General features: G+C 43.6%; 1 protein-coding gene across 4 annotated transcripts in view; it reads right to left on the bottom strand.

The window, feature by feature from the left end:
* Positions 1-26,763, bottom strand: part of LOC143984105 (class I histocompatibility antigen, F10 alpha chain-like) — a 907,941-nt gene that overhangs the window by 22,474 nt on the left and 858,704 nt on the right. For all 4 annotated transcript variants that reach the window (XM_077484424.1, XM_077484434.1, XM_077484420.1 and 1 more), the window contains exon 3: positions 16,117-16,395. In XM_077484424.1, coding sequence (XP_077340550.1) covers positions 16,117-16,395 — 279 coding nt within the window. The remainder of the gene's footprint in view (positions 1-16,116; positions 16,396-26,763) is intronic.

Here is a 26,763-nt window from a genome sequence, read left to right as displayed (position 1 = left end):
TTGTTCTGCTAATTTTCGCACAGACAGGAGAAGCCTGCTTCTCTCCCAATTTGTGGTGAAAACGTTTTGCCCCCTCAGTCAGTGTCTGTGACACAAGCGCGGATGCCAGTACTGGTTGCACAGTGGACCCCACAACCGAAACAAGGAACGAGCCACTGCCTCGGCCTTCCTGTCTGCGGGATCCTTAAATGCAGGAGTTCCCACTATCGGGATCATGGTTTCCGGTGGTTTATTTATTATCCCACCCTTATATTCACACCCATGTTTGGTCCCCTCACCTTTTTGCTCGGTAAGCCCTCACTTTTATATTTTCATATTTTTCTTTTCTTCTCAACATTCAGCTCCCCTTATTATCTTCCTTAATCCTTCACTCTCTCCACATCTTGCAAATCTCCTAATGGTTCTAATTTTTCACTCCCTCTATAGAAGTGCCTCGTGGTGACTCCATGCCTGCTTGTGCTGCGGCCTTTGTGGCTATCTCCATTGAGTCACCCACCATGGCTCCCGGTTGGAGGTGTATATTGGACGGCTTGCGGCACCCCCCTACTAGACCACTAGTACACTCACCTAAGTGAGTAAGCATGTATTAGGTACGGGTGACCTGTTCACCCCACCCTCTTTCATGCATTTTTCTATTATATTTCTATTTTTTATTTACCTTCTGAATATCATATTACTCTTTATTATAGATTGAACACGTGCTCTGCTCCTGATGAGTGGTATAAAGGCCACGAAACGTGCGTAGAGCTATCATATGCCGTGCTTCTTTTGAATACATTCAGATTCTGACGTTACTATATATGACCCTAATAGGTGCACAAAGACCTTGGTCCTGCAGGCATTATGCTATATATGCTTTTATTCAATTCTGCTGTGGTGAACTTTCGGAGTTTTATTATGATACTTTGTGATATCCATGTTATTATCATGTTATACCATTATTATTATTATTACTATTACCATTACCATGTATTGTTTATTACTCTGTTTACCATTGTATTTATCTCTTGTAAATCCAACGTTAATGATTAATAAAATTCCTAGTAGTTCACCTTGTACTCTTTTGCTACCACATACTTCATGTAAAGTCCCAATGTCCCCCTTGTTCCCCCTTTTTTTCAAAACTGTTTAGAGTCAGATGAACCCGGTCTCAATGCTCTCAGAGTTCTTGAACGGAGTCTCCCAGAATAATGATATTATCTAAGTAATGGTAAATTTTTATTCCTTTCAGGCAAATTAGAGAAATGATGACGAGGAGAATCTTCGAGAGTACTCTTGGTGCAGTACACAAGTGTGAACCCAGCCTAACAGCTGTTTGTGTGTCACCAAAATTCATGACGCCAGCTAATCTGACAAATTGTAGTCTGACAACAATAGGCTTGTGCTCTGCGCCAATGAACTAAATAAAGTTAAACGTCCCCAGGAGGACCTGCCAACCTTCTGTGTGAATCAGTCTTCTGATTCTAATCATTTAAAGTGGTTGTAAACCCTTACAAACAACTTTGACCTACAGGTAAGCCTAGATTAAGGCTTACCTGTAGGTCCAAGAAATATCTTGTCTGGAGACTCAACAAGTGAACCGAAGAATGGATTTATTGAATCGGTTCATTTTAGTGAGCAGTTCGAAATGAACCGATTAATTTTAAAGATCCGAACTTCCTATCTCTGCTATACAAACAATCAAACTATTTGGAACTCAAGGGAGCCTTTCTTGCTCTACAGGGCTTTCAGTAAGATCATCGGGGAGTATGGGTCAAGATGCTACTAGACAACAAGACCGCAGTAGCTTACCTTTCCCACCAAGGGGGGACAAGGAGTCTAATGCTCCTTCACCTGTCGGCAGACATCTTTGCCTGGGCAGAGGAGCATCTTTAGGACCTGACAGCAGCATAACTCCCAGGAGGTCAGAATCAACTGGCAGATCAGCTGAACAGACATTTCCCCAAACACAGCGAGTGGTCACTCCAACTGAGGTACCTCCAGACAGTTTTCAGGAAGTGGCGCATGCCCACAGTCGATTTTATGGCAACCCCACAAAATGCTCAGCTTCTCCTGTTTGGGATGAGATACAGTTACACAGGAGCACTAACACAGGATGCATTTTTTTTTTTTTTTTTTGTCAAATAACTTTTTATTATTTTAAAGTGAAACATTACACGTCAAACACTTCAGTTCAGCATTGGGGGAGCGGTAGAAAGGGATCAGAAAAATTACAGGGGAGAACATACCATAAAAGCATATTGGCCTACGTAATACAGCCACCTGGAGCAGGTACAAGCCAGGCCAGGTAGAGCTATTCACAGACAGCATGTTCTGCAACACATGTAAAACAGGGATACAGTCCATCCAGTAATAGACCTATCCTCAAGACTTAACCGCCAAACCAGAGTTGCAATCCGAGGATACGTGTGGCAACAAATAATGTAAGACACTTGTAATACTCTTTAACCCAAACACACACCCCCCCTCAGGGGGGGGGGGGGTCTGGAAGAATGAAAGGCATAAGAGAAAGGAAGGAGGGAAAAAGAAAGAAGATAGATAAAAAGAGAGAGGAAAGGGATACCTAAGGATAGAAAGAAAGGTAGAGAGGAAAGGGAGGGGGTAGGGGTGGGTAGTCTTCCGAAAACTTCCGCTTGCCTGTCAGGGTCGATCGTCCTTAAGATTCCAGGGGTTCCAGACTACGTCATGCGCTTCCAGCCGGTCCTGTATCCTGGCGGTCATCCTCTCCATAAGCTCCACATCTCTGATGCGGGCGTATAATGCGTCCGGGGTAGGGGGGTGTGTTTTTTTCCAGTGGAGAGCAACCAGACACCTCGCTGCGGTCAAGATATGGCGGGATAGTTTCTGTAGGGATTTGGACAATTTGGGGAAAGGGACTCCCAGTAAAAAGTGCTTTGGGTGTAAGTCCAGGGGTTGGTCCAGGATACTGGCCAAGAGCGTACGGACTTCCGTCCAGAAAGGGACTATACGAGGGCATTGCCAGTATATATGCAAGAGGGTGCCCTTATGCCCCACACAGCGCCAGCACCGGTCTGTTGTAGAGGGGTAAATAGCGTGCAGGACATCCGGGGTCATGTACCAGAAGAACAATATTTTGTATGCGTTCTCCCTGTAGAGCGTACACATGGAGCTCTTGGATGCCTGCGACCAAATCACCCGCCATTGCCCCTCCGTGAACGCTTCACCCAGAGCCTCCTCCCATTTAAGCATATATGCATGTTTGCCGTTGGGGCCCATAGGAAAGGCGTTAATTATTTTATAAATATCCGATATCATCCCCTTCTGTGCCGTACCTGATGAGATTATTATTTCAAACATGGTAGGCGGGGAGAAACGGAGGTCTGAGGAGATGGTCTGGGCAAAGTGACGGATTTGTAAGTAACTATAGAAGCTCTGCCGGGGGAGGTCAAACCGGGATTGGAGTTCAGTGTAAGTCAGTAGTCTCCTAGATCTGGGATCCACCAGAGATCTCAGCTGAAAAAGGTTCCGGGAGGACCAGGGGTGTTGCATCTGGCGAGATAGGCTATCTGGCACTCGAGGGTTGGATATAAAAGAGGTCAGGAGCGATTTAGCTGAGGTCAGGGCAAATGCCTTGGAAGACCTACGCCATAGGTTCTGCAGATGGGACATAGGGCCCAACAATTGGGACTGAGGAATCGCTGCCGCCGCACTCCAGAGCATACTATTAGGGTGTGTAGGGGCCAACCACCGGGATTCAATTTCCGACCAACGGTTGTGGGGCCTCTGGGTAGTCCAGGAGGCGACCGCGCGGAGTTGGGCAGCCTGATAATATCTGACTAGGTCCGGGAACGCTAACCCCCCATCCGATTTGGAGGCGGTCATGACCGAACGAGGTATCCTGTGCCTTTTATGATTCCATACAAATCGAAGTAGGTCCCTTTGCAATTTTTTCAGGTGAGAGGAGGGGACTGGAATGGGGAGGGTCTGAAAAAGGTAGAGGAGTTTCGGGAGGATAGCCATCTTCACAGAGGCTATTCTACCAAGCAGAGATATCTGGTGTTTCCGCCACTTTAGCAAGAGACGCCTAAAATCTCCATAGAGGGATGGGTAGTTTGCCTGATAAAGGGAGGTATAGGTTGGGGTGATGTTTACCCCCAGGTATCGAAGGGAGGTGGACCTCCAATGGTAGGGAAAGTTGGATCGTAGGTGTTCCACCTCCAACGGTGGAATGTTAATCGGAAGGGCTTCGGATTTCGACGCATTAAGTTTGTAACCCGATAGCGCACTGTAACGATCCAGCTCCATATGCAGGTTGGGCAGGGATATTCTGGGTTGGGTAAGAGTGAGAATTACGTCGTCCGCAAATAGTGATATCTTAAACTCCTGGCCTCGCACCGGAACCCCTCTTATAGCCTGGTTCCGCCTGATAGACGCCGCCAGGGGTTCAATACAGAGGGCAAATAGTAGGGGTGACAGCGGGCATCCCTGACGCGTGCCGTTGGAGATGGAAAAGGGGGAAGAGGTGGCAAAGGGAGTCTTCACTTGAGAAGACGGGTCGGAGTAAAGATGTTGTATGGCTCGCAGAAAAGGTCCCTCCATCCCTATGTGGGTCAGGGTGGCGAAGAGGAAGGGCCAACCCAGTCTATCAAATGCTTTTTCTGCGTCCAAGCTCAGGAGCAGGGACGGCACTCCCTCCCTGTTCGCCACCTCGACCAGGTCTATCACCTTCCGGGTGTTATCCCCCGCTTGTCGGAGGGGGACAAAGCCCACCTGGTCCTTATGGATCAAAGAGGGTAGGACCTTGTTAAGGCGCAGAGATAGCAATTTAGTAAAAATTTTTAGGTCCGCGTTCAGCAGCGCAATGGGTCTATAATTCGCACAGTGGATGGGGTCCTTATCTGGCTTGGGGATTAAGGTAAGGAAGGAACGTTGCATATCTGAGGGGACGGGTGTTTTCTGTAAAAAAGCATTAAAGAGTCTGCTCATATGCGGGGTTAAGAGGGGGGAAAATGCTTTGTAATATTCGTAGGGCAGCCCGTCTGGGCCTGGGGACTTATGTGCGGGGAGGGATTGAATAGTCTCTCCCACTTCGTCTTCCGTGACGGGCTTGTTCAAAATGAGCAAGTCCGAATCTCTAATTTTGGGAATGGCGCTGTCGGACAGGTACTGCTGTATACGCTGTGAGACCTCCAGCGACACAGGGTTGCTAGGGATGTCAGGACTATTATAGAGCTCCGCGTAAAAGCCCGCAAACGTATCAACTATGTCTTTGGGGTGGGAGACAACCGCATTAGATCTAGTTTTTATCTGGTGTGGGGCAGAGAGAAGGGTTTTGTCTTTGGGCTTCCGCGCTAGAAGGGAGTGTGCTTTATTGCCCCTGTCATAGTATGTCTGCTTGATCCTCAGAAGGGCTTTCTCAACACGGCGAAGCGCCAGGTCCGCCAGCGCCATTCGCAACTTAACAATTTTCCTAAGGAGTGGTACCGTCGGTGAGGCCTGCAGGTTCTGCTCTAACTGTCTAAGTTCCTTCTCGGTGTTAAGCTTGGTGGCCGCGACGTCTCGCTTCAAGGCCGAGGAAAGCGCAATGCATCTACCCCGCATCACCGCCTTGTGGGCTTCCCACACAGTGGAGAGGGGGACATCTGGGGTCAAATTCTCAGCAAAATAGTGACGCAGGGTCAAGGTTAGTTCCGATTGAGAGGGAAGGTGCTGAAGAAGGAAAGTGTTCAGCTTCCAATTATATGGCCGAGTTATCGGGGGGCCTAAATCTAGGGTGAGTAAGATCGGGGCATGGTCCGACCAGGAGATCGGCAGGATAGATGCGGCACGCGTCGCTCTCAATGTAGCATTATTAGTGAAAAAATAGTCAATCCGAGAGTGCATGTGGTGGGGGGCTGAGTAATATGTGTACTGCCGATCCCCGGGCCGGAGAGCTCGCCACGCGTCAAACAGTGCATAGCGGCGAGTGAGTTGCCGAAAAAGCCTCGAATCCCGGAGGGCTACAGGATGCATTTTTGATCCGCTCGGCCTTTCTGATTGTGTAAATTTTTCCACCAATCCCATTATTATTGAATGTCCTGTTGAAGATCAGACCACAGAAGGTCCACATGGTGTTGGTGGCTCCCCGATGGCCGAGGAGGCCTTGGTTTCCTTTGATCATACAGATGTCAGCCACTCCAATCCCAATCCCATTTCCATTTCCCCCAAACCACTGTTGGGGGTATTCATATATATTTCCCTTTTAGTATTATGATGTGGTATTTTTATCATATTTTATTATCTGTTATATTTAATTATTTTGATATACCATTAAGTAATATGTCCCTTTTAAGGGCCTATTAGAGGGCATTAGTATTAATCCCTTCTCTGCTCCGGTCGATGGTATATTTTTTATGTATTTTCTGTATTTATCCACCCATATGATGCCACATTGAACATTTAGTTCTTCTTGTTAGTGTATTTCTAGTAACTGGAGTGTATTCTGTAGTTTATACACAAGATGGCCTCAGTGAGCATTTAGGTGGAGTGACAATTAACATCTTAAATTAGTTTTGATGTATTTTATTATTTGTCCACAAGATGGCGATATTTGATATTTATTTATCTAGGTATGGTTTTAAAAGTTTAAAATCAAGTCTATTATTACTTTTTTAAGATGTATTTATAGATTATAATGTTTATTGATTAATATGAAGATAAAGGAAATAAAGAATGATACTAGGCATGTTATAAATTTACCCAGGTCGCTCCGCTGCCATAGGATTAACAAGACAGCTGAGCGCAGCATATATAAGCAAGAGAGACTCCTTGACCCCTCACCCTTTGAGAAAGTCACGTGTTATGTGACGCAACGCGTCGGGCAGGAGTTGAGGTGTCATTCGTTACTTCCGGTCGCTGCCGAGACCGGAAGCACCGCTGTTTGTATTGCTGAAAACATTGCATTTAAATGTAAGTGGATATTTTTTAATAATAAAAAGGATTTTACTGTACTACTCATTGGAAGCCCCCCCTTTCTCTTATATATACTTATTGGTGTGTGGATATTGGAGGAATTATTGAGGATCCGGAGGTTTATGTATAAGAGGTGGAAGAATACCTATTAAATCACCCCTCAAGCATGACCCGGTCCATAGAGACCTTTACTAGAGGTGAGAGGCTGAGGGAAACAGTGGGTGCACCTAGAGCACTGAAGTTGGAAGGAACGGTGTACTTTGCACTTATTATTTACACCTGCATGTTCATCATTACTTGCTGGACAGAGTGCACAGTTTGTTTGAGTGGATTGTTTACATATTGCTGCACTTTGCACTGGATGGACTTATATCCATTGGAGTTTTGGAGGATTGGATTTGATATAAACACGCCTATAGGATTTGCACAGTATTGCACTATTGCATGGGCTTATTGATTGCATATTGTTTAATGCACTGTACTAGTTTTATTTTCAGTACGTCATATTGATATTTCATGCACTTTATTGTTTTGCACATTGGTTGCTACTTCTTTGCACAGTGTTTACACTTTTTTTGCACATTGTTTACTTATTATATATATTCATTGTATATTTATTTATAATTATTTATAGTTTTGAATAGTTTGGTTAGCGCCACATAAAACACCCCCCTTTTTTATATTACTTTGAGTGTAGAGAACACTTATATATGTGTGCAGCTTTCTATATTATATATATATTTTTTTCATTTTTTGTAGTAGGGTTGTGCGCAACAGGAATCACTTATATATTTTTTACACTTTCCTGCTACGTGCCGCCTCTATCTTAGCAACATAGGAGTCAAGGACCGCAGTCAGGGTGTCCACGCACACAGCGCTAACTGCAGGTGACCCGGTTGCTATAGCCTGGATTTTGGGGAAAGAAACACCAGTTTCTGAAGCCATGCTGACCCTAGCCTGTCTGCCACCTGCAAGGGGACTTAGGACAGTGAAGGTCCCACCCTCCTGCTGCTGCCGCCACGTGGGGGGGTTACTTAGCGCTATACTCACCACCCTGGGGCTTTCTGTGATAGCCACAGCAGTGTCTGTAGTCCCTAGGAGGTTCCCAGTTGCAGAGAGGAGAAAACTGTGTCAGCAGCAGCAGCAGCTCCCACCAGCGGTGCAACGATCTGCAGAGCAGCTTCAGCGTTCATCAAAGAGCCATCCAGCGTCCTGCACACACTTAGTGGATACAGGAAGCAGCAAGAGAAAGCCCATGTAATGCTGCCACAAGTGGCCAGTGGTGAAAAAAGCGCTCAGGTTTTAAGAAAATGGCCACCAATGTAATCAATAGGAATCCTAAAGAAAATGGCTGCTAAAGCTCACCAGGGGAATTTATAGCTTTCCCAAATCCAAGATGGCCGCCAGAACTGCGCCATGCGGTGACAGAGCAAAAAATAAAAACGTGCTACCTGCTAACAGTCGGAACAACCTCTATAAACATGTTTTGGGACCCCCAGACCTGGACCAGGACCAACGCCAGCCGCGCAGACCCCCACAGGTGAGAAACAGCGACCCACACACACACACACACACACACCGCCTGCATTGCATGCAGCCACCCCCCTCAGAGGGGGGAAGGAGGGGTGATAGGGACTTGGGAGAGAAGATAGGGAGGTGAGGTGGCCCCCAAATCGACCCCCCAGGGAATGCCCAGCTGCTCACCCCACCGAAGCAAGGAGAGCCGTACTTACCAGTCCTGAAGAGCTGGGAGACCTTCCATCACAGACCCACTCCTGCACAGTTACAGGGTAGCTGCTGGCCTCGGTATATTGTGACCCAGACATTAGTAGCCCGGTCATATGTATACCCCGGAGCATTGAAGCTCACCGACCACCTCTGGAGCTGAGGCATGTTGTGGGCTGCCGAGCCTTAGCTGCAGCCTGCTCATGCTTGATGGCCGGACTGGGGAGACTACAAGGATATCATTAACCAGCCTGTCACCCAGCCGGCAGTTAATAGAAGATCACAGGATCTTTCATCTTGCGCAAAAAGCAGCAAACCTGCAGCAAAAATGGACCAAGAGGCCCGCAGGGTTTCTTAGGTCATTCTCCTTGCTAGGCAAAATAAAAACTGAAGCCGCTAGAAGCAGTGGGAAGGGTTGATAGCACGGGGTCCACCCCCCTGGGGCGGGATTTAAGTTCTGTGTATTGTGTAACAATTTTGCCTAGATTCTCCTAATGGCAGGCTATACATCCCATTTAGTTACAGAGAGGAGCTGTGTCGGTTGGTGAATATAAGAGAAATACAGGATTGTGTCAGAAAAGATTTAGGCTTTAAATGGTTAAACTGAGAACTCCTACACACAAAGTTCAGTCTATAGATAAGTATAAACATTGTATCTCTTTAGCTTCTTTTCTCAGACTTGGCAGGCTGCCCAGACAAGTTGCACCACAGGAAAACTTCAGGCAACTTGCATTGACTTCTATCAGAAGTCATTTGTAAATCTCGCTGAAGTTTTAACCACTTGACCACTGGGCACTTAAACACCCTTAATAACCAGACCAATTTTCAGCTTTTGGTGCTCTCACATTTTCAATGACAATTACTCAGTCATGCAACACTGGACCTATATGAAATTTTTGTCCTTTTTTCACACAAATAGAGCTTTCTTTTAGTGGTATTTAATCACCGCTCGTTTTTTTATTTTTTGTGCTATAAAAGAAAAAAGACTGAACATTATGTAAAAAAATGAATTTTTCTTTGTTTCTGTTATAAAATTTAGCAGATTAGTAATTTTCCTTCATAAATATTGCCCAAAATTTATACTACTACATATCTTTGGTAAAAATAAGTACAAATTGGTGGATATTATTTGGTCTTTGTGAAAGTTATAGAGTCCACAAGCTATGGTGCCAATATCTGAAAATTGATCACACCTGAAGTACTGACGGCCTATTTCAATTCTTGAGACCCTAACATGCCAGAAAAGTACAAATACCCCCCAAATGACCCCTTTTTGGAAAGAAGACATTCCAAGGTATATAGTAAGAGGCATGATGAGTTTTTTGAAGTTGTATTTTTTTCCCACAATTCTTTGCAACATCAAGATTTTTTTTACTTTTTTTTTTCACAAAATTGTCATATTATCAGGTTATTTCTCACACACAGCATATGCATACCACAAATTACACCCCAAAACACATTCTGCTATTACTCCTGAGTATGGCGATACCACATGTGTGAGACTTTTACACAGTGTGGCCACATACAGAGGCCCAACATGCAGGGAGCGCCATCAGGCGTTCTGGAGCACCCAGGACAATTCTGACATTTCTCTCCTATATGTAAAAATCATCATTTATTTGCTAGAAAATTACATAGAATCCCAAAACATTATATATGTTTTTTTAGCAAACACCCTGGAGAATACAATGGTGGTCGTTGGAACTTTTTATCTCACACGGTATTTGCGCAGCAATTTTTCGAATGCTTTTTTTTGGAAAAAAACTATTTTGTGCTTAAAAAAAAAACACAGTAAAGTTAGCCCAATTTTTGCATAATGTGAAAGATGAAGTTACGCCGAATAAATAGATACCCAACATGTCACTCTTCAAAATTGCTCGTGGAATGGCGGCAAACGTCGCTACTTAAAAATCCTCATAGGCGACGCTTTAAATTTTTTTTACTGGTTATATGTTTTGAGTTACAGAGGAGGTCTATGGCTAGAATTATTGCTCTCGCTCTAACGTTCGCAGCGATACCTCACATGTGTGGTTTGAACACCGTTTTCATATGTGGGTGGGACTTACGTATGCGTTCGCTTCTGCATGCGAGCACATGGGGACAGGGGCGCTTTAAAAAAAAAAAAAAATATTGTTCATTTTACTTTATTTGTTTTGACATTTTTTTCCCCCAAAATAATTTTTTTTTGATCACTTTTATTCCTATTACAAGGAATGTAAGCATTCCTTGTAATAGGAATATGGGATGACAGGTCCTCTTTACAGTGAGATATGGGGTCAATAAGACCCCGCATCTCACCTCTAAGCTGGGAAGCCTGAAATAAAAAAAAATAAAAAAAGATTCTGGCTTTGATCGTATTGGCGAGTCGGTAGAAGCACCGGAGGGCGGCGGGAGGGGGGGGAATGTCTATGGCTGGGTATTGCAGGGTATCACCGACTATGGCTGGGTATTGCAGGGTATCGTCGAGTATGGCTGGGTATCTCCAGGTATGGCAATTTATAGCAGGGTATTGCAGAGTATTGGCTGGAATTGTACTGCAGAGTATTGGCGGGTACTGCAGAGTATTGGCGGGTGTTGCAGAATATTTATTTGCGGGTGTTGCAGAGTATTTGCGGGTGTTGCGGCAGAGTATTTGTGGGTATTGCAGAGTATCTGCGGGTATTGCAGAGTATTGGGGGTTATTGCAGAGTATTTGCTGGTACTGCAGAGTAATGGCAGGGTATTGCAGAGTAATGGCAGGGAATTGAGGGGTTAAATTTCGGTGAGCAGCGATGTGGGCACTGCAGATGCAGCCCACAGCACTGCTGACACCGATCTCTTCCCCCTCCGCTGTACCGATCGGTACAGAGAGGGGGAGGGAGGAACCGGCATCATAACATGGTTTGTTTACAAGTGATCGCTCCGTCATTTGACGGAGCGATCACGTGGTAAACGCCCGCGATGAGCGGCCATTTACCGTGATCCGTGATGCCCCGGCGATCACGGATGCTCTGAAGTGCGCGCCCCAGGGGGCACGCGAGAGCTGAATTCTGGGAGGACAGCATATGACGGCCTAACAGAGTTAAACAACCGCCCTGTAGCCGTCATTCGGCTATGGGCCGGTTGTTAAGTGGTTAAAATCTGCCTTTTTTATCAGCGCAATCGGCTGATGCCGACTAATTAAACGCCAAATATCGGCCGATATATCGGTCGACCTCTAGTGTAGATATATGATGTATATATTGTAGTGTGTATATACAGTATGTACATATAACATATATGATGAATATAGTAGAGTGTGTGTATATATGGTGTGTAGCTATAACATATATGATGTATATAGTGCCGTGTTTTAATACATTGTGTAGATATAACATATATGATATAAATGTAGTAGATAGCGTAGCCAAGCTACACCAAATAAAGGCAAGTGCACTAAATATAACTACACAAGTGTGAAAAGTTCTTGTGACTCGTGACATAAAAAACAGAACAATTCTAGTAATGGATGTACCAAATGGCCTGGGGCTATACCAAGACCCTATATAAGAAAAAAATAATAGTCTCTATAATCCTAGATAGTCACTTCACGGTGGAGAGTAGCCAGGATCTGTTGCAATACCACACGTGAAATACCCAGGGGGTGAAGACCATGAAGAAACCAGCAGCTGGATGTCACCCTTCATACAAATATCACGTTACAAACCGCAAAGGTAATGGGTACGCTTACCCGAAGGTGTGGACCCTAGGGTACATAGCCTGCAGGTGATATTCTCCACGCTTTTTTATTGATATCTGTATTTTTGTACCCTTCTTCAATGAGGGCTTGTACATGCATGTATCTTGTTTTTTAAATTTATTTTAATAAAACATTTTTTATTGGATTAATCTGCTCTATGAAGAGGCTTTTTGTTTTTTTTCCCTTTTTTTCTGTTTGTATTTTCTTGGTTTTTACGCACCTATTTGGGGTGTGATTGTCCTTTTCACCTCCTTGGAGTCAAAAAATGTCCCGGATTGGATACCCCGTGATTGGATGGTGGATTGGCACAGCTGAGGTTTACATCACCTGGATGGAGGAATTGCTGTCTATCGCAATTTGATGTCTGAATGACTCACCACCAAAGTGTGTGTGTCCACACCTTCGGGTAAGCGTACCCATTACCTTTCCTGTTTATAACGTGATATCTATATGAAGGGTGACATCCAGCTCCTGGGTATTTCACGTGTGGTATTGCAAAAGATCCTGGCTACTCTCCACCGTGAAGTGACTATCTAGGATTATAGAGACTATTGTTTTTTTCTTATATAGGGTCTTGGTATAGCCCCAGGCCATTTGGTACATCCATTACTAGAATTTTTCAGTTTTTTATGTCACGAGTCACAAGAACTTTTCACACTTGTGTAGTTATATGTAGTGCACTTGCCTTTATTTGGTGTAGCTTGGCTATGCTATCTACTACATTTATATTTTTTGTGTGATATAATAACACTTCTCTCCACGAGGTGTTTTTTTATTTTAAGCGCTACATTTTTTGGTTTCTATGTTTTATGCAATTGTATTATTGTTAATGTTGGCTGCTTGTATTTTGTTTTGAATTTTTGGTAGCGCAGTTATATTTTATTTTAGATAACATATATGATGTATATAGTGTAGTGTGTATACAGTGTGTAGAGATAACATATATGATGTATATAGTGTAGTGTGTATACAGTGTGTAGAGATAACATATATGATGTATATAGTGTAGTGTGTATATAGTGTGTAGAGATAACATATATGATGTATATAGTGTAGTGTGTATACAGTGTGTAGAGATAACATATATGATGTATATAGTGTAGTGTGTATACAGTGTGTAGAGATAACATATATGATGTATATAGTGTAGTGTGTATACAGTGTGTAGAGATAACATATATGATGTATATAGTGTAGTGTGTATACAGTGTGTAGAGATAACATATATGATGTATATAGTGTAGTGTGTATATAGTGTGTAGAGATAACATATATGATGTATATAGTGTAGTGTGTATACAGTGTGTAGAGATAACATATATGATGTATATAGTGTAGTGTGTATATAGTGTGTAGAGATAACATATATGATGTATATAGTGTAGTGTGCATATACAGTGTGTAGAGATAAGATATATGATGTATATAGTGTAGTGTGTATATAGTGTGGAGATAACATATATGATGTATATAGTGCAGTGTGCATATACAGTGTGTAGATATAACATATATGATGTATATAGTGCAGTGTGTAGATATAATATATATGATGTATATCAGGGATATGCAATTAGCAGACCTCCAGCTGTTGCAAAACTACAAGTACCATAATGCCTCTGCCTTTGGGTGTAATGCTTGTGGCTGTCAGAGTCTTGCTATGCCTCATGGGACTTGTAGTTCTGCAACAGCTGGAGGTCTGCTAATTGCATAGCCCTGGTGTATATAGTGTAGTGTGTATATATAACATATATGATGTATATAGTGTAGTGTGTATATACAGTATGTAGATATGTGGTAGAGATTTTGAAATATAATATTTATAGCAAGGAGCTCCAAGGGAGCCATTGTGAGGACTTTCTAATTAACTTACTATGCCCCGTTTGGGCATATATATATGTGTAACATGTATACTAGAATATTTACTATTCTTGGTATCTCAAACACACAAGCATGTTGGTCTGCTGTCTGCATAGTAACTAAGTTACCCTATTGTTCATAGAGATGGCCATTTCAGATATAGTGCCTCTTCCTGTGCCACAAATCCTTGAAATGTTCATTTATGTTGTATCAAAGAGGGCTGGCGGTTGTAAATCAAGAGATAATTAAACAGGTCTTATGTCGGAACTGGCAGGGTCGGGGATCAAAGGAAGTTGCTCACCATATATAGACAGAAAGGCACCGGAAGTTTGATGCTTAACTGGGCTTGAAATTATAACCAATCATAATTGGAGGTAACTTTGAACCAATGAGGTGACCCTGAGTTCTGATTGGTAGGCATGAGGTTTTCTAACCACATAAAACCAGTCCCTAGAGATGCTAAATCTCTCTCCCTTAAAGGGGTTGTAAAGGTAAATGTTTTTTCACCTTAATGCGTTCTATGCATTAAGGTGAAAAAACATCTGACAGTGCCTGCGCCCTCAGCCCCCCCTTTTTATTTACCTCACCCCTCGAAAGTCCCACCCTCGTCCCCCGATGTCCTTTCCACCGTTTAGCCTGGCCGCTGATTGGCTGGAGTGGATGGATGGAAAGCAGCGCAGTCATTGGCTTGCGCTGCTGTCAATCGCATCCACTGACACGGAGCGCCGGGGGCGGGGCCGTGTGATACAGCGAGCGGCTATAGCTGCCGGCTGTATCACGGGAGCGCGCCCGCAGATGCTTCTCACCATGCGAGGGAGCTCGCATGAACGTGAGAAGTACCTGCGGGAGGAAGCAGAGACAGCCGCCGAGGGACCCCAGAAGAGCAGGTTCGGGGCCACTCTGTGCAAAACGAGCTGCACAGTGGAGGTAAGTATAACATGTTTGTTATTTTAAATAAATAAAAAAATTCACTTTACAATCCCTTTAAGCTCTCATGGACTGGACATGTAAGATTCCTATGTAATGTATTTTCCTTATCTCTCTTCATCCTGGTGTGCCCCCCCCCCACCCTTTGCAAAAATGGTAAGGTGGGGAAAAACGAGATACTGTGTCTGTATTATTATTATGTCTCTTTTCTTTTCTGTATTCCTGTCTTTGCCTTAATATAATATTAATCTCTTGAAAGGATGTGTATGACCATTATAGCAATATTTGGTAACATCGTTGTTTTTAAGGTTGTATCCTCCACATTATATGGGGTAATCTCTAACGTTTCTTTTCTGTACTATAGTATGTTTAAATAAATTAGATTGTTATCCTTTTCGCACGTGTATCATCATTCTTAATTTCATGGTTTGATTCATATAGATAAAAGGTTTTTAATCACTTATTTTATGTATAGGTAAGTATATAAGTGAGGTAGGAAAATTAGCCATAACAGATATAACATATACGATGTGTGTAGTGTGTACATACGGTGTGTAGATATAACATATATGATGCGTGTAGTGTGTGTATATAAGGTGTGTAGATATATCATATATGATGTATATAGTGCAGTGTGTATATACAGTGCATAGATATAATATATATATGATGTATATAATGTAGTGTGTATATATAGTATGTAGATATAACATATATGATGTGTGTAGTGTGTATATAAGGTGTGTAGATATAACATATATGATGTATACAGTGTAGTGTGTATATACTGTGTGTAGATATAACATATATGATGTATATAGTGTAGTGTGTATATACGGTGTGTAGATATAACATATATGATGTATACAGTATAGTGTGTATATACGGTATGTAGATATAACATATATGATGTATATAGTGTAGTGTGTATATACGGTGTGTAGATATAACATATATAATGTATATAGTGTAGTCACCTCTCCTCTCCAGATCTTCTCTCCCATTGATGATGTGTTTCTTCAGCCATTCTATACATTCATTCTCCAGATAATTCTTGTTTCTCTCCCCCTCTCTCATCTCCGGACTGTTCCATCTCTGTGTGGAGATCTGAGCCTCATTCATGGTCGGGATCCAAATCCCTCTCTGTGTGTCCAGATACATGAGATCTCTCCCATCATATCCGTACTGCTCATACCCTTCAGTGGTGTCGTCATCTCTCAGCTCACAGCCGTACATCTTCTGTACAACATGGATCCCTGCAGAGAGAAGAGGAAGATATGACCCGGGATCAGAGGAAGTGATAATGTGTAATATGTGATGATGGGAGGAGATATGTAGAGGGATAGATGTGTGTATACAGAGTGTACATATACAGCACAGATCTACTTATAATGACACGGCCAGTACTACAGATATATATTAATTATTATTATTATACAGGATTTATATAGAGCCGACAGTTTACGCAGTGCTTTTACAACATTGGGGTAGACATTACAATACAATACAATACAATACAATACAATTCAAGACAAGGGGAATCAGAGGGCCCTGCTCGTTAGAGCTTACAATTGAGGAGGGAGTGTCAAGTTATACAAAAGGGTAATAGTTGTGGGGGATGAGCTAATGGAGACAATAGTGAAGTTGTTAGATGGAGGCAGGATAGGCTTCTCTGAAGAGGAACGTTTTCAGGGATCGCCTAAAAGTGGATAAATTTGGAGACAGTCTGACAGATTGGGGTAGTGAGTTCCAGAGGATGGGCGAGGCTCGGGAGAAGTCCTGTAGGCAGATATGGGAGGAGATGATGAGGGAGCTAGAGAGCAGGAGGTCTTGGGAGGAATGAAGTGGGCGATTAGGTTGGTATTTTGAGACTAAGCTAGTGTTGTAGCTGGGGGCAGAGTTGTGCATGGCTTTATAAGTAAGTGTTAGTATTTTGAATTTAATTCGTTGAGCAAGTGGCAGCCAATGGAGGGATTGGCAGAGAGAGGTAGCAGACACTGTGCGGTTTGTAAGGTGTATGAGTAGGGCAGCAGCATTCATGATGGACTGAAGGGGGATAGTCTATTTAAAGGTGAACCAATGAGGAGGGAGTTGCAGTAGTCAAGGCGAGAGATAACCAGGGAGTGGATCAGGAGCTTTGTGGTTTCATTGGTTAGAAAGGGGCGTAGTTTAGAGATGTTTCAGAGGTTGAGGTGGCAAGCTTTGGAAAGTGATTGGATGTGGGGCTGAAAGGAGAGTTCAGAGTCCAGGATAACACCTAGCACCCTGATATGTGGGGATGGGTGGATGGTTGTGCCATTACTCTTGACAGAGAAGTCAGGGGAAGAGGCGCGTGGGGGAGGAAATATTATAAGTTCAGTTTTGGACAAGTTGAGTTTGAGGAAGTGTTGTGACATCCATACAGATATGTCTGTTAGTAAGTTGGTGATGCGTGAGGAGACTGATTGAGTGAGTTGAGGGGTGGAGAGATAGATTTGTGTCGTCAGCGTAGAAATGATATTGAAAGCCGTGAGAGGTGATCAGCTGACCCAGGGAAGAGGTGTAGATTGAATAAAAGAGGTCCAAGAACAGAACCTTGGGGACTCCGACAGAGAAGGGAAGAGGAGTGGAGGATGTAGAATTGTAAGTGACACTGAAGGTGCGTTGGGATAGGTAGGATGGGAGCCACTGAAGAGCGCAGTCACGGAGACCAAGGGAGTAAAGTTTTTTGAGGAGGAGAGGGTGGTCAACCGTGTCAAAGGCAGCTGAAAGGTCCAGAAGTAGGAGTACAGAATAGTGTCCGTTGGTTTTTGCAGTTAGTAGGTCATTTGTGAGTTTTAAAAGAGCAGTTTCTGTTGAGTGTTGAGGGCGAAATCCAGATTGAAGGGGATCAAGAAGGTTGTTTTTAATGAGGTAGTCACTCAGTTGGTTGGAAACCAGGCGCTCAAGGAGTTTAGAGGAAAATGGGAGCAAGGAGATAGGGCGTAGGTTGTTAGGATTGGTAGGGTCCAAGGACGGCTTTTTAAGTATGGGGGTGACCAGTGCATGTTTTAGAGCATTGGGGAAAATGCCAGAGGAGAGGGAGAGATTGAAGATGTGGGTTAGAGAGTGTAGTATAGAGTCAGATGGCAACCGTAGTGTTTGAGAGGGAATAGGATCCAGGGGGCAGGTGGTTAGGTGAGCGTTAGAAAGGAGTTTAGCAACTTCACCTGTAGTAGCAGATTTGAATAAGGGGAGTGTTGAGAGTACCTGTTGTAGTGGGGTCTTAACTGGGGGAGATACCTGTAGAGTGGAGATTTCATCACGGATTGTATCAATCTTGTTTTTGAAGTGATTAACAATCTCCTGAGCAGTGAGTGAGTCATTGGGTGGAGGCGGTGGAGGACGGAGTAGAGAGTTGAAGGTAGAGAAAAGTTTAAGGGAACTGGATGAGAAGCTGTAATAAGAGTTGTAAAGTAGGTCTGCTTGGCAGTGTGGAGGAAAGAGTAGTATTTTTGGAGGGCAGATTTGTATTGGTTGAAGTCTTTGAGAGACTTGGTCTTGTGCCACAGATGTGCGACTACGTTTTTTGAGAATTCTAGTGTCATCTGTTTGCCAGGGTTGTAGGGGTCGAGGTCTGATTCTGCGTGTAGTGAGGGGAGCGAGCTTGTCCAGGGTGGAGGGCAGGGTTTTATTGTAGATGGAAGTGGCTTGGTTGGGGCAGGACAGGGGAGAGATTTTGTCATAGAGGTGGTCAGCAGCAGATTAGAAGAGAGAAGAGTTGAAGTTGCGAAAGTTTCTACGGGTGAGTTCCTTTATTAAAAATAAAAAAACAATATCCCCCATGTAGATCCATCATCAATCCTGCCACTGCCCGGACACGATAAGGAAAAAATAAAAGCTCCAGCCGCTATGAAGGCTAATTACCCACTGCAGCCTCTGCCATTTGACAGTTCTTATATAGGTAAGAGGCGGGGCCACTTGTCAATGTCACCTGCTGGCACCAACCGAGCATGCACCGGTCGGTGATGTCACCAGGTGGCCACTCACCTTACTTATATAAGAACTGTTGCTGGCAATGATAATGTTTTGCCAAAAAATTTTAATGTCAGTCTTTTTTTTTATAAAGGTCAGTTTTGCTGCAGCGGGCTTTAGACAGATCCACCCCTTCATTTTTGTTGTTTCACCTTAAAGCGGAGGTCCACCCTAAAATGGACCTCCGCTCATCGGAATCCCCCCCCCTCCGGCGCCACAATCGGCACCTTTCAGGGGGGAGGGGGGTGCAGTTACCTGGATAATCCAGGTAACTGCACCCACTTCCGGGCTAGCTCTCTGCGGAAAGGGGCGTACATTACGCCCGCCCGCCCCGCCCCCTTCAGCAAGTGCCCCGCTGCCTGCTGGGAAACACACAGCTCCCAGAGGCAGCGGGGACCGTCCGGATTGCGCCGCGCGGCTCGCGCATGCGCAGTAGGGAAACGGGAAATGAAGCCGAAAGGCTCCATTTCCTGATTCCCATACCCAAGATGGCGGCAGGACCTGACAGACGAGCGAGCGATCGGCTTCGGGTGCCGACATCGCGGGCGCGCTGGACAGGTAAGTGTCACTATTTAAAAGTCAGCAGCTGCAGTATTTGTAGCTGCTGGCTTTAAAAAAAAAAAAAAAAAACACGGAGTCCCGGTGGACTCCCGCTTTAACCACTTAAGGACCAGCCGCCACAGTTCTACTGGGGCAGGTTGGCTCCCCTGTGTAAATCGCTGTCATGGCACGTTGGCCACTTTAAGAGCTCCAGGGGAGCACTTGCACACCGGTGGAGCCAATGCGCATGCCTGGCACCCATGATGTCCACCGGGCACCCGTGATCGCTCCTGAGAGAGACAAAACGGTGATGTGTCAATGTAAACAGACAGATCTCTGTTCTGTCAGGAGAGAGGAGAAACATCTGTTCCTACTAATTAGGAGCAGCGATCGGTCTTCTCCTCCAGGCAGTCCTATCCCCCAGTTAGAAACACTCTCTAGGACACACATTTAACCCCTTGATCACCAATAGTGTTAACCCCTTCCCTGCCAGTGACATTTATACAGTGATTGGTGTCTATTTTTAGCTGTGATCGCTGTATAAATGTCAATGGTCCCACAAAAGTGTCGTAAGTGTTCTAACTGTCCGCCGCAATGTTGCAGTCCTGCTCAAAATCACTGATCACCGGCATTACTAGTAAAAAAAAATAATAATAAAAATGCCATAAATCTATCCCCCATTTTGTAGATGCTATAATTTTTGCACAAACCAATCAATATACTGTTATTGCGATTTTTTTACCAAAAATATGTAGAAGAATACTTATCGACCTACACTGAGGTAGAAATTTTGTTTTTTTACATTTTTGGGGGGGGGGATATTTATATAGTAAAAAGTTAAAAAATTATTATTTTTTGTTTAAAATAAAAACCACAGAGATGATTAAATACCACCAAAAGAAAGCTCTGTTTGTGGAAAAAAATTACATAAATTGTGTTTAGGTACAGCGTCGCATGAACACGTAATTGTCTGTTAAAGCGAAACAGTGCCATAGTGAAAAAAATGGCCTGGTCATTAACCACTTCAGCCGCGGAAGATTTTCCCCCCTTCCTGACCAGAGCACTTTTTGCAATTTGGCACTGCGTCGATTTAACTGACAATTGTGCGGTCGTGCGATGCTGTACCCAAACAAAATTGGCGACTTTTTTTTCAGACAAATAGGGCTTTCTTTTTATGGTATTTGATCATCTCTGGTTTTTATTTTTTTGTGCTATAAACAAAAAATACGACAATTTTGAAATAATAAATATCCCCAGAAATGTTTTTAAAAACATATTTCTTCATCAGTTTAGGCCAATATAAATTCTTCTACATATTTCTGGTAAAAAAAAAAAAAACTATAGGAAAGATTTATGACATTTTTATTTTACTAGTAATGGCAGTGATCTACACTTTTGACACATTTTTGGGACCACAGACATTTATACAGCGATCAGTGCTATAAATATGCACTGATTACTGTGTAAATATCACTGGCAGGCAGGGGTTAACACTAGGGGGCAATCAAGGGGTTAACGGTGTGTTCCCAGGGTGTGTTCTACCTGTGGGGGATAGGACTGACTAGAAGAGGAGACAGATCATTGTTCTTGCTTCGTAGGAACACACTATCTGTCTCCTCTGACCGGACAGGGATTTGTGTTCACACACACACACACACACACACACACACACACACAAACTCCCCATGCTGGCTTTCAGGCATGTGATCGCATGTGGCCGGCAGCGATCGTGACCGCCAGCCATGTATATCGGGTCCCCCGCTGTAGAGTGAGCACGTGCTCGGGGGCTCTTAACGGGAAACCTGTATATGTACGGGATTTTGCCCAGGAGAGCCATCGTGCCGCGGTAAATCTGTGTGAGCCGGTCAGGAACTGGTTAAGGGGGTAAATTCTTCTGGTCCTTAAATGGTTAAACTTCATTAAAATCACTGCTCTATGCCCGTGTTCTCTACTTCCATGGCCAGGACTAGATATGAGCAGATCTTGCAGTTCATGCACTTCAACAACAATTAATTCTGTCAACCTCGGGTGGCCCTAAATATTCCCGATCAAGTTGTCTGCGTTGAGTCCCTGATTACATTTTCTGGGCACTTGTCTTTCAAACAATATCTCTCTAGCAAGCATGCTAGATATGGGGTCAAGATGTATATGCGCTGTGACAGGGCAACAGGCTCGACATATCGTTTTATGGTTTACGAGGGAAGAGATAGTCACGTGGAGCCCCCCCAACTGCCCAGACTACATAGGAAGCAGCTGTAAGGTGGTTTGGGACTTCGTGTCACCCTTATTTGGAAAGAGGTACCACTTGTATGTGGACAATTATTACACAAGCGTGACAATTTAGTCACCTATTTGATTGTAGAAATGGCTTATGTGGCACCGTGTGGTCCAATCACCGGGGCTTCTCCCAACGGCTTGTAGAATCCCGGCTTAGATGGGGGAGAGAGCCTGCTTGAAGTGTAATAAATTGCTTGCAGTAAAGTGGAGGAACACATGGAATGTTTTCATTCTGTCCTCCATTCACACAGATATGGCAGTCGAAAATTCCAAAGGCAATTCGTGTTGTTGTGAAGCCCCTCTGTGTCCACGAATACAACCTTAAAGTGGAGGTTCACACAAAAATTGAACCTCCGCTTTTCGGAACCCTCCCCCCTCCAGTGTCACATTTGGCACCTTTCAGGGGGGAGGGGGGTGCAGATGCCTGTCTAAGCCCTTGTACACACGGTCGGAGATTCCGTCGGAATGTTTCCTATCGAACCATTTTGTCAGATATTCCGACTGTGTGTGGTCTGCATCGGACTGTTTCCGTTGGAATATCCGACGGACCAATTTTTCCAACTTGCCGGTAAAATTTTCCGACAAAATACTCCGATCGGACATACTCCGATCATGTGTAGCCTACTCTGACAGACAAAGTGCCACGCATGCTCAGATCAAATTCCTATACCAAAGCTATTGGCTACTAGCCTGAACGTAGTCCCGTCGTAACGAAATAATGTCATCACGTTATGTACAATCGGATTTTCCGACAACTTAGTCCGACCGTGTGTATGCAACATCACTTCCGGACCTCTTCCGGAATGAATCCATTGGAATTACTCCGACGGATTTGGCTGTCGGAATCTCCGACCGTGTGTACAAGGGCTAAGACAGGTATTTGCACCTACATCCGGGCACAGACTCCCATGGGAGTCTATGCCTCTAGCTGTCCCGCCGGGCTTCTTTAACACACACGGGTCCCAGAGACAGCGCGGACCATTCGGATTGCGCTGCGCGACTCACGCATGCGTAGTAGGGAACTGAAGCCACAAGGCTTCATTTCCTGATTCCCTTAGGAAAGATGGCTGCAGCAGCATCCGAGGACCGAGGGACAGTTCGGCCTCGAGTGCTGACATCGCTGGACCCTGGGACAGGTGAGTGTCCTTATTTTAACCACTTAAGCCCCGGACCAATTTGCAGCCAAAGGACCAGCGACGTGGCTCCCAAACAAAATTGGCGTCCTTTTTTTCCCACAAATAGAGCTTTCTTTTGGTGAAATTTGATCACCTCTGCGGTTTTTATTTTTTGCGCTATAAACAAAAATATAGCGTCAATTTTGAAAAAAAATTAAATTATTTTTACTTTTCGCTATAATAAATATCCCCCAAAATATATATAAAAAAAACATTTTTTTCCTCAGTTTAGGCTGATAAGTATTCTTCTACATATTTTTGGTAAAAAAAAAAAAAAAAATCGCGAAAAATTAGCGACTATTGATTGGTTTGCGCAAAAGTTATAGCGTCTACAAAATAGGGGATAGTTTTATAGCATTTTTATAATTTTTTTTAATTTTTACTAGTAATGGCTAATGGCGTTTTTATTGTGACTGCTACATTATGGCGGACACATCGGACATTTTTGGGACCATTGTCATTTAAGAGCAATAATGCTGTTTTATGTACTGATTCCCGTGTAAATGACACTGGCAGTGAAGGAGTTAACCACTAGGGGGCATAAGATCATCTTTTATATTTTACCAAACATTTGGGCAATATAATGTGTTTTAGTGCATTAACCACTTCAATACCGGGCACTGTCACACTTTGAATGACAATTGCGCGGTCATACTACACTGTACCTAAACTAAATTTTTATCATTTTGTTCCCGCAAATAGAGCTTTCTTTTGGTGGTATTTGATCGCCTCTGGGATTTTTATTTTCTGCTAAACAAATAAAAAAATGCCAAAAATTTGGAAAAAAAAACACGTTTTTTTTGTTTCAGTTACAAAACTTTATAAATAAGTAAGTTTTCTCCTTCACTGATGGGGCTGCAGTGACGGGCATCTGATAAGGCGGAACTGATGGGCACCGATGATGTGGCACTGATGAGGTGGCATTGATGGGCACTGTTATGTGGCACTGATAGGCGGTACTGATATGCGACACAGATAGGCACTGATAGGTGGCACAGATGGGCATGGATAGGTGGCACGGATGGGCATGGATAGGCACTGATAAGCGGCACGGATGGGCACTGATAGGCAGCATGGATGGGCACTGATAGGTGGCATTGTAGTGCAAAGTATTGTACAGATGGATACCAATCAGTGCCAAACAATAATGCATGCCAATCAGTGATTCCCATTGTGGGCACAGACTGGCATACCTCTTGCTGGGCATCCCTGGTGGTCTGGTGTGGGCATGCTTGGAGGGGCTGCGCTGATAATCGATTAGCACAGACCCCCCCTGTCAGAGGAGACGCAAGTGAGAAAAAGCCGATCAACGGCTCTTTCTATTTACACTGTGATCAGCTGTGATTGGACACGGCTGATCATGTTATAAAGAGTGTCCGTCAGAGACTCTTTACTAAGATCGTAGTTGCGGTGTGTCAGACTGACACTCCACAACAACGATCGCCGCGATGCACGTCCCCGGGGGGCAGTGGCTTAATATCCTGATCACGTCATATGACATCTGGTCAGGATATTGAAACCACTTTGTCGCCGTCATTCTGCTATATGGCCAGTGGCAAGTGGTTAGAATAAAAAAAAAGTGTTTTTTGTTAAATGGCTTTGAAAAATTGCTGCGCAAATACTATGTGAAAAAAAATGCAACACCCACCTTTTTAATCTGCAGGGCCTTTTCTTTAAAAAAAAAAAAATTATAATGTTTGCGGTTTCAATGTAATTTTCTAGCAAGAAAAAAAAAATTTAAATTAAAAAAAAAGTGTCAGAAAGGGCTTTGTCTACAAGTGGTTAAAAGAGTGGGTGATGTGTGGCATAAGCTTCTAATATTGTGCAGAAAATGCCAGGACAGTTCAAACCCCCCCCCCCCCCCCCCCAAATGACCACTTTTTGTAAAGTAGACACCCCAAGCTATTTGCTGAGAGGTATGTTGAGTCCATGGAATATTTTATATTTTTTTCCACAAATTTCAGTAATATTACAATTTTATTTTTTTTACACAAAGTTGCCACTAAATGAGATATTGCTCAAACATGCCATGGTTATATATGGAATTACACTTCAAAATACAGTCTGCTGCTTCTCCTGAGTACGGCGATACCACATGTGTGAGACTTTTTGGGAGCCTAGCCGCGTACGGGGCCCCGAAAACCAATCACTGCCTTCAGGATTTCTAATGGTGATTTCACTCCTCACTACCTATCACAGTTTCGGAGGCCATAAACCCCCCCCCCTCCCCCCCAATGACCCCATTTTGGAAAGTAGACACTTTTTTTTTTTTTTTTAAAGGTTACATTTTTGTTTTCTTTTTATAAAAATAACAAACAAAAATAACATTGTACATCTGTATATAACATGTTCGTGACTTTATATCCTGATATTGCCAATTGTTACTCGCAATGTCTAAACAATAAAATCATTTTCATCATATTGCTCTACGTGAGTGCAAGGATGTTGCATTCAAATTCTTCATCAATAACTACATGTTTGGAATAAAATAGAACATCCTTCATGTTCAGGATCATGATCATTACCTAGTCCCATTTTATTAATAATTATCTACTTCTCTCCCCCTATCCTAAGCCGTTATTCCATCACACGCAGCACATTGGATCCAGCCTGCCCATATTTTGTCAAGTATTTTAGTACTCCCTCTGGCTGTGTACGTGAGTTTATACATTGGCAGTGAGCCATTAACTAGTCCTATCCAGTATTGTAGAGACGGTGGGGTTGCTTCCTTCCATCTAAGAGCAATTGCTTTTTTAGCATAACAGAAAAGTATTCTAGGTAGAGTCCTCTGAGATGTGGATATACTTTCCTCCTCCAAAACACCTAACAGGCATCTGGCAGGAAAATAGATATTGGGTAGAGCATCTTCTAGATATGTGAGGATCGCTCTCCAAAATTTTGCTATTTCCGGGCATTGCCAGAGCATGTGGAAGAAGTCTCCTTCTGCCCCTCTACATTTATAACATTCAGGTGAGTCTATTCTTCCCATTTTGTGGAGCCGCAGTGGGGTATAGTAAATTCTATGGAGATAGTGAAATTGTATCAACTTGTCCCTGGCCGAGATCAGCGAAGGTAGGGCTGTCTCCAAGACCTCATCCCAAGATTCCCCTGTGGTGGACGGGATGTCCGACTTCCACTGTGCGAACACCCTGCCCATCCTGACAGAGGAAGATGTCATTAAAGCAAAGTAGTACCGAGATATGAGCTTGGTGTGGTCCCTATCCGCTACAAGCTGTTCTAATTTTGAAGGGGTCAGTATCACCTGCCATCTACCGTATTGTGCGTGTACAGCATGCCTCAGCTGCAGATATCTATAGAAAAATATATTAGGAATTTGTATTCTATCTTAAAATGTGTAAATGATTTGAAAATTTCTTCTTAGAAAAGTTGGTGTGCATACTTAAGCCCATACGTTGCCCCAACATTCCCCATCTGTTATTTTAAAGATCTCCGCCAGCTGGGGGTTATGCCATAGGGGGGCATTGGGCGACTCAGATAGGCTAGTTCCCTTTATTTTAACATTACAGATATGGAATATTTTATGGGATAGCTTCAGGATATCCGCTCCGTTTGTAGGATAAGGGCCATTTCTGTATAGTACGTTAATTAGTGCTTCATAGGAGTGGACCTGGGCCGCCT

This window comes from Lithobates pipiens, unplaced genomic scaffold, assembly GCF_037356315.1.
Source record: "Lithobates pipiens isolate NorthernLeopardFrog02 unplaced genomic scaffold, aLitPip1_a1.2 Scaffold_1, whole genome shotgun sequence".
In the NCBI taxonomy this organism is placed as follows: domain Eukaryota; kingdom Metazoa; phylum Chordata; class Amphibia; order Anura; family Ranidae; genus Lithobates; species Lithobates pipiens.
Note: the sequence above shows the minus strand (reverse complement) of the source record. Positions and strands in the feature narration are given on the sequence as shown.